Source organism: Cebus imitator, unplaced genomic scaffold, assembly GCF_001604975.1.
Source record: "Cebus imitator isolate Cc_AM_T3 unplaced genomic scaffold, Cebus_imitator-1.0 Scaffold51, whole genome shotgun sequence".
Taxonomy (NCBI): domain Eukaryota; kingdom Metazoa; phylum Chordata; class Mammalia; order Primates; family Cebidae; genus Cebus; species Cebus imitator.
This window is the reverse complement of record NW_016107366.1, coordinates 9,373,266-9,381,385: the sequence shown is the minus strand read 5'-3', so window position 1 is coordinate 9,381,385 and position 8,120 is coordinate 9,373,266. Positions and strand designations below refer to the sequence as shown.

Here is an 8,120-nt window from a genome sequence, read left to right as displayed (position 1 = left end):
CGCTTGTAGCTCTGCCCTGTTTGGAGGCAGGCCTCTCCACCCTCACCCAGGGCACCAGCTCCTGATGGGTGCTCCCCTCCCTGGAGTGCTCACACCTAGGCCTCAGGAATGGAAGGGTCTGGGAGCACTGCCTGGAAGAGGGGCTCTTAGTTCCCACTGAATGGGCTGACAGGTCGGACTCTCCATGACAAAGTCTCCTCTTTCTGTCTCCACACAGGGCCGGTGTTGTGCTTTTGGCCCAGGTAGGTGGAAAGTCATGTCCCAAGTGGGTGATGCAGAGGTTCCCAGCAAAGAAGACCCTGTGCTCAGTCCCCAACACAACTGTGAGCTTTTACAGAACATGGAAGGAGCCAGCTCCACTCCAGGCCTGGCACCAGATGGGCCAGGAACAAGCTCTGGGCCCCAAGTCAGGGCTGGCAGCAGAAGGAAGATCCCCAGGAAGGAGGCCCATCAAGGTGCCAGCTCCTGGGCTGCGGGTGCTGCTGGGGTCTGCCCAGGGGTCTCGGAGCTGCTCGCTGTGGGACAGAGCCAGGGCTCGAGGCCGGGTCCTGGGCTCCACATGCAGCTGCCCTCGGTACCAGCTCAGGGGAGAGCTCTGACCTCCAAGAGGCTCCAGGTTTATCTGTGTGACATCTTAGCTGACAGTTGCCCCAGGAAACTTTGTCACAGGTCTGCTGGCCTTCCAGAGAGAGCCCTGGTCTGCAGGGAGAGGCTTGCAGGGGTGGAGGAGGTGAGCTGCCCCAGGTCCAGGGAGGCCAGAGACGGTGGGATGAGTTCTCCAGGGTGTGACAGAAGAAGCCCCACAATCAGCAAAGAGGAGCCCCATGGAAGGCCCCCGACAGCCTCACCAGGCCCAGCCGCTGTGAGGGTAAGAAAGAAAAGCAGGAAGCAGGGGGCCCATTTGGAGGGTGGGGAAAGGGCCGGCAGCTTCCTGTGGCTTGATTGGAGCCCTGGTGGAAACAAGCCCTCATCTGTGGGAGACCCTCCCCAGGGTGCTGACCTGGAGTCCTTGGGAGGCCCCTGCAGAGACACTGGGTCTGGGCCTGCAGAGCCAGGTGGAAGTGGGGCAGGTTGTGCCTCAGGGACTGAGAAGTTTGGATATTTGCCTGCTGCAGGGGATGGGGCCCAGCCAGGCAGCCCCTGTGGCGCTGTCGGGTTCCCAGTGCCCAGTGGAGGGGAGTCCCTCAGTCCAGCTGCACAGGCTCCTCCACAGAGCGCGGCACTGTGCCTGGGGGTGTCAGCAAGGGCCTCTGCAGAGCAGCAAAAAGCTGTGCGTGTCGTGCGGGCTGGCAGTGTTGAAGGCCGGGCTGCAGCGCAGGACCAGGAGGAGCTGCAGGTCAAGGGTCAGCCAGCATCCAGGGGAAGGCTGGAGCAAGGACTCGCTGCCCCTGCGGACAGCTGTGTTGGCTCCCCGGAGTCCTTGGGCAGCCCCAGCTCCCCTCTGGACCCGGAAGCCAGCAGGGCCTGCTCAGGCCCATTCACGGAGCAGAGAAGATCCAAGGGCACTAAGAAGCTGAAGAAGGGTCCGGTGCCCTGTGCCCAAGACCAGGGTGCAGACAGAAGCTTAGTCAACTCCCACCAGGACGGGCCAGAGGAACCCGGCCCAGGAGGCTGCCCCAGACTGGTGAGCTGAGTCTGAGATTTTGGGATAGGAGGGGGGCCTGGCCATGTCTCTCAATGTCATGCTTGACGGTACAATTTAATAGAGCTAAGCTAGATGGCCTCTTCATGAACATTCTCTCTCACATGCCTGTTAACTAAATGGGTAAAACGAGGCCATTGGGATGTTTTTTAAATCTCTCTAGGTTTCCTCATTAGTTTAAAAAAAAAAAAAAGGTGGGGGGGATACTAGGCCGGGTGCAGTGGCTCACACTTGTAATCCCAGAACTTTGGGAGGCCGAGGTGGGCGGATCACTTGAGGTTGGGAGTTCAAGAGCAGCCTAACCAACATGGAGAAGCCCTGTCTCTACTAAAAATACAAAATTAGCTGGGCGTGGTGGTGCATGTCTGTAATCCCAGCTACTTGGGAGGCTGAGGCAGGAGAATTGCTCGCTTGAACCCGGAAGGCTGAGGTTGCAGTGAGCCAAGGGCGCAGCATTGTACTCCAGCCTGGGCAACAAGAGCAAAACTTTGTCTCAAAAGAAAGGATACTAAAGAAAACAAAAATAAAAAAATCAAAAAAAAAAAAAAAGGGATACTAATTCCAGCTTCATGGGATTGTTTTGAGGATTAAATGAGATTATGGTATAAAATAATGTGCCCAGCACAGCACAAGGCACAAGGTAAATTGTTTTTCCTTTACTGCTCACAGTTACCCTGTAAGATAGGCGTTAGCTCCATATAACCAGACGGGGAAACTGAGGCTCAAGGGGTTAGCAGTATTCTTCAGGCTCACACAGCTAGCGAGGCAGTGCCCAGCCATGTTCCCTGTATCACCATTTCCCTTTCCATTGTTCTTTTACTTATACTAATCATCGGTTCATTAATAATCATAGCTAACATTTACACACCAAAGGCGGAAGATGACCTACTTGGTTTTGGTGTATATTTCTCACGCAGTTGAATTTTCATCACATTTATTGAATGTGCAGGATGTGGCTAAGTGTTTCTGATTTCATCTTCACATGGTGTCCACAGAGGTGAGGTAACAGACCCAACTGGTGAATGGGAGCAAGGGTATAACCCCAGGCGATCTATCTTGAGCGCTCACTGCACTGCCCTTCTCTGTGCATGTTCTGTGGTATCAGCACAGTCGTAACAGCGTCTGGCTTGCTTAACACGTGCTGGATATTGTGCTAAGCACTTTATCTTCAATCTTTGTAACAAGCCTGTGAGGTAGACATTATTGACATATACCCATTTTACTGATCGGAACACTGAGGCTCTGAGAGGTGACATGAGTACTCAAGGCCAAATGGCCAATTAGTAAAATAGAATCAGTGAGCTGTTTTCCACTATGCATCAAGCCTTTTTATCTATAAATAGGCTCCTATTATGCCTTATTGTTCCAGGACTTTGCTTTGTTTTGTAAGTGCTATAGTATTTGAAGATCTTTCTCAGCTGGTTCACCTTGTTCTGCCGAATTTGATCTTTTCCTGAGCCCTGCGTCATAAGTGTCTGTGGATGTATTTGTCCTAACCACAGGCGCTGTCAGGATGAGAGGGTGGGCTGGGACTTCCTCTTCCCATTTCCAACCACTGTAATGGAGTTAGGAGCGTGAGTCCTGGAGGCCAATAGGCTGACGTTCAATCCTGACTTTGCTGCTATCCGAACAACTGAGGCGAGTGTAATTCTCTCATCTGCAAAATGTGGGTATTAAGAGGACTTGCCTCCTAGGGAGGTGGTGAGGATGAAATGAGATGACACCTGTTTGCCATTTAACAGAGTGCTTGGTGCAAGAAAAATACTCAGATAGGTTACCTGTTACCAACCTAGGCAATTTCGTCCTGCTGTAAGTAATGCAGGGGTGGACCATCTTTGTGCATCTGGCTTTTCCCTTCTTCATGTGATTTATTTCGACCAGATGCCCAGAATTGGGATTCCTGGGTCTGCAGCCTTTGAGGGGGCTGGTGGTGGAGCCGGTTTCCTGCCTGGCTTGACTGGAAGCAGCCCACGACTGCTGGCTCCTCCAGGCTCCATCCTTGACTCTGCGGCATAGCCCATCATCCCACAGCTTTCCAAACAACTCGTTGCCATGACAACCAGTCCCAGCTGCGGGAGAAGAATTCAGTCTGGGATGTGACAGGGATGGGTGGGTGATTGCAGACAGGGCTGAGTGGGGCCTGGGCAATGGGGGGCACAGTGCCCAGCTGGTCCGGAGCCCCGCTTAGGGCCCTAGCACCTTCCCCTGGAGACAGCTTGGCTTGTGGCGGAGGCAGACAGAGAGGTTCAAGGTCAAGCTCTGTCTCTTACTGCAGGGTGACTTTAGACCTGTCTTTAGACATTTAGATGAGTTTAGCTTCCCCCCGCTTTCTTAAGCTCAGTAACAGCAAGACTTTATTATTATTATTATTATTATTTTGGAGACAGGGTTTCTCCATGTTGGTCAGGTTGGTCTTGAACTCCCGACCTCAGGTGATCTGCCTGCCTCGGACTCCCAAAGTGCTGGGATTACAGGTGTGAGCCACCACACCTGGCCACATATTATTATTATTTTTAAGATGGAGTCTCGCTTTGTTGTCTAGGCTAGAGTGCAATGGCACAATCTTGGCTCACTGCAACCTCCGCCTCCCAGTTTGAAGTGATTCTCCTGCCTCAGTCTCCTGAGTAGCTGGGACTACAGGTGTGTGCCACCACGCCCGGCTTATTTTTATATTTTTAGTAGAGACAGGATTTCACTGTGTTGGCCAAGCTGGTCTTGAACTCCTGATCTCATGTGATCTGCTGCCTCAGGCTCCCAAAGTGCTGGGATTACAGGCGTGAGCCACGGCGCCTGGCTGCAAGAAGACTTTAGATATTTAGAAATGTCTCTTCTGAATCTGAGTTGCCTCATCTGTGAAATGGGGAGAATGAACTGGGCCCTAGAACTCTGGTATCAGAGGCTGGCCAGAGACTCTTGGAGGAGACATGGGAGGGGAAGTGGATACCATTCTCTTGTCTGTCCTGGGCCCCACAGTGGCTGGTGAGGTTTGGAGCTGCGCCGTGGATGGGATAGCAGTGGGTGTGTGGAGGGCAGCTCTGCCAGTAACCCTGTGCTGCTCGCAGTCCGCCTGTTGCAACCAGGGGGGCACGTAGCTCCTCTGGCCTGGCCCAGAATCCCTGGTTCAAGGTAGGCTGTCTGCAGCTGCAGAGTGTCAGGAGATGCGTGGAGGAACGTGTCTTCCCAGCAGATGAGCAGCCTCAGAGGAGCTCGTTTTATTAGTGTGCTGACTATAGACAGAGCTTCACATATGTCATCTCATGTAATCCTCACGTTAACCATTAAAGGTCAATGCTGGCCAGGCGGGGTGGCTCACAGCTGTAATCCCAGCACTTTGGGAGGCCAAGGCGGGTGGATTGCTTGAGCCCAGGAGACCAGCCTGGGCAATGTGGCAAAACCCTGTCTCTACAAAAAATACAAAAATTAGCTAGGCATAGTGGTGTGTGCCTATAGTCCCAGCTACCCGGGAGGCTGAGGTGAAAGGGTCGCCTGATTCCAGGAGGTCAAGTCTGTAGTGAGCTGTGCTGGCGTTGCTGCCCCCCAGCCTGGGCAACAGAGTGAGACCCTGTCTCAAAAAAAAAAAAAAATCAGTGTTAATATCCCCATTTTACTGAGTAAGAAAACTGGGATTCAGAGAAGTTAAGTGACTCACTCAGGGCACATAGTGAGTAAGTGTTGGCATAACTTGGGTGCTTATGGGGCTTTGCTATAATTTGTTGAACAAGGAGTGGGGCTTGTCCAGGGATCTTACTAGTGGGAGGAGAAAGCAGCTAGCCACAGCACTGAAATACAGACGGAAGCCCAGTGGATCGAGGATGCCCAGAGGGGAGAGGAGAGGGATGTCTGAGCTGGGTCTGGGCAAGGGAAGTGGGTGTTCAGCAGTTGAGAAAGTAGGAGAGGCTTGCTAGGAAGAGGGCAGTGCCCTGCAGGGCTGCATTGCAGGAGTGGAAGGGTAGGTGGGCGTTACCGGTGGGACAGGAGCCAGGTGGGAGAGACCAGCGAGGGCAACGCTGCTTGGATGGAAATGGAGAGCCTGCAGGGGGGTAAAATGTCAGCATGGCCTTTCTCCAGGGCAGGGACCAAGGAATGTTAGCAACACCAACGTTTACGGAGAGAGCTTGTTCTGCTGCAGCCACTGTTCTAAGGGTCTGGAATAATGATAATGAACCTTGCCCCAACACTGTGAAGTAAATAGTGGTATTATCCTCATGTTACTGATGAGAAAACTGAGGCACAGAGAGATTAAGTAACTTTCCCAAGATCACGCAGCTCCTTAGCGTTGTACCCCCATTGCATGAATATGCCACAATTTATTTATTTGTTGACTCTGCGTGGACATTTGGGTTTTTTGGTTTTTTTCCTGCTACATATGGTGCTGCTATGCCTAGTTTTGTATGTTTTTTGGTACATATGGGCAAGAGTATCTCCAGGGAATATTTTCTGGGGTGGAATTGCTAGGTTATAGGGTGCACACATGCTTTCTAAAGTGGTTGAGACAGTATACACCCCCATCAGCAGTGTGTAAATGTTCCGGCGACTTCACGTCTTTGCCAAGCTGTGACAGTATCAGACTTGGATTTTTTGCTGAAATGGCAGTATGCTGTGGTGTCTCAGTGTTGTTTTAATTTTCACTGCCCTCTTACTAACGAGCATCTTTTCATTCATTTTGGTTATTCTTAAGTCTTTTGCCAAAAAAGTTTTTTGGTTGTTTAACTTTTCCTTATTGATTTGTAGGAGGAGTTCTTTTTTAAATTATTTTTTTGTTAAAGACAGGGTCTTGCTCTGTCACCCAGGCTGGAGTGCAGTGGTAAGATCATAGTTCACTGCAGCCTTGAATTCCAGGGCCCCAACAATCCTCTCACCTCAAACTCCTGAGTAGCTGGGACTACAGGCATGTGCCACCATGCCCAGCTTATTTAAGAAAATACTTTTTTTTTTTTTTTTTTTGAGATGGAGTCTTGCTCTGTTGCCAGGCTGGAGTGCAGTGGCGCGATCTCAGCTCACACTGCAACCTCTGTGTCCCTGGTTCAAGCAAGTCTCCTGCCCCAGCCTCCCAAGTAGCTAATTTTTGTATTTTTAGTAGAGATGGGATTTTGCCATATTTGGCCAGAATGGTCTTGATCTCTTGACCTCATGATCTGCCCACCTCGGCCTCCCGAAGTGCTGGGATTACAGGCATGAGCTTCCGTGCCCGGCTTTTTTTGTTTTTGTTTTTGTTTTTGTTTGAGACAGAGTTTCGCTCTTGTTGCCCGGGCTGGAGTGCAATGGCGCCATCTCAGCTCACTGCAACTCTGCCTCCCGGGTTCAAGTGATTCTCCTGCCTCAGCCTCCTGAGTAGCTGGGATTACAGGTGCCCACCACCACGTTCAGCTAAATTTTTTTGTATTTTTAGTAGATACAGGGTTTTACCATGTTGGCCAGGCTGGTTTCGAATTCCTGACTTCAAGTGATCCTCCTGCCTCAGCCTCCCAAAGTGCTAGGATAACAGGCATGAGCGACCATGCCAGGCTAAAAAAAATTTTTATAGAGATGGGATCTCACTACATTGCCCACTCTGGCCTTGAACTCCTGGCTTCAAGCAATCTTCGTATCTTGGTCTTTTAAAGTGTTGGGATTATAAGCATGAGGCACTGCACCTGGCCAGAATTCTTTATCTATTCTGGATAGTACTCCTTTGTTGCTCATGTATTTTGTAAATATATTCTCCTAGAGTATGGCTCATAATTTTGCTTTCCTTGTGGTATCTGTTGATGAGCAGAAATTCTTAATTTTTAAAAACTGTGGTAAAGTATATACATAACTTAAAATTTACCATTTTAACAATTTTTAAGTGTACAGTTCAGTGGCGTTAAGTACACTCACACTGTTGTGCAATCATCACCAACATCCATCTCCAGAACGTTTTCCTCACCCTAAACTGAAACTCTGTACGTATTAAACAAGAACCCCCTATTTCCCTCCCCAAACCCTGATTCCCGCCATTCTAGTTTCTGTCTTTATGAATTTGGCTACTCTAAGCACTTCACATAAGTGGAATCACTAAATAATTGGCCTTTTGTGACTGACTTATTTCACTTAGCGTAATGTTTTCAAGGCTCACCCACATTGTAGTGTGTATTGGAATTTCATTCCTTTTTGAGGATGAATAACATTCCATTGTATTCGTCTATCAATGGACACTTGGATGATTTTCACCATTTGGCATTTGTGAATTATCTTGCTAAGAACATTGGTGTACAAATATCTGTTTCAATCCCTGCTTTAAATTCTTTTTTGCATATATACCCAGAAGTAAAATTGCTGATATAATTCTTAATTTAAAAATATCTAGGTTTATCAATTATTTCATTTATAGTTTGTTTTAAAAGTATTTTTAAAGAATTCCTTTCCTATCTCAAGGTAGTGATGAAGTTCTCATACATTGTGTCTTACTAAAAATTCTTGATAGTTGGTGAGACAAGCCTTCCAACTTTGTTGTTCT

General features: G+C 49.3%; 1 protein-coding gene across 1 annotated transcript in view; it reads left to right on the top strand.

Annotated features, from left to right (window-relative positions):
- The first annotated feature begins 256 nt into the window (after positions 1-256).
- The window catches only part of SPOCD1 (SPOC domain containing 1), a 28,924-nt gene continuing 21,060 nt past the window's right edge, over positions 257-8,120 (top strand). Inside the window, 1 exon segment of the mRNA XM_037738253.1 lies at positions 257-1,624. Coding sequence (XP_037594181.1) covers positions 257-1,624 — 1,368 coding nt within the window.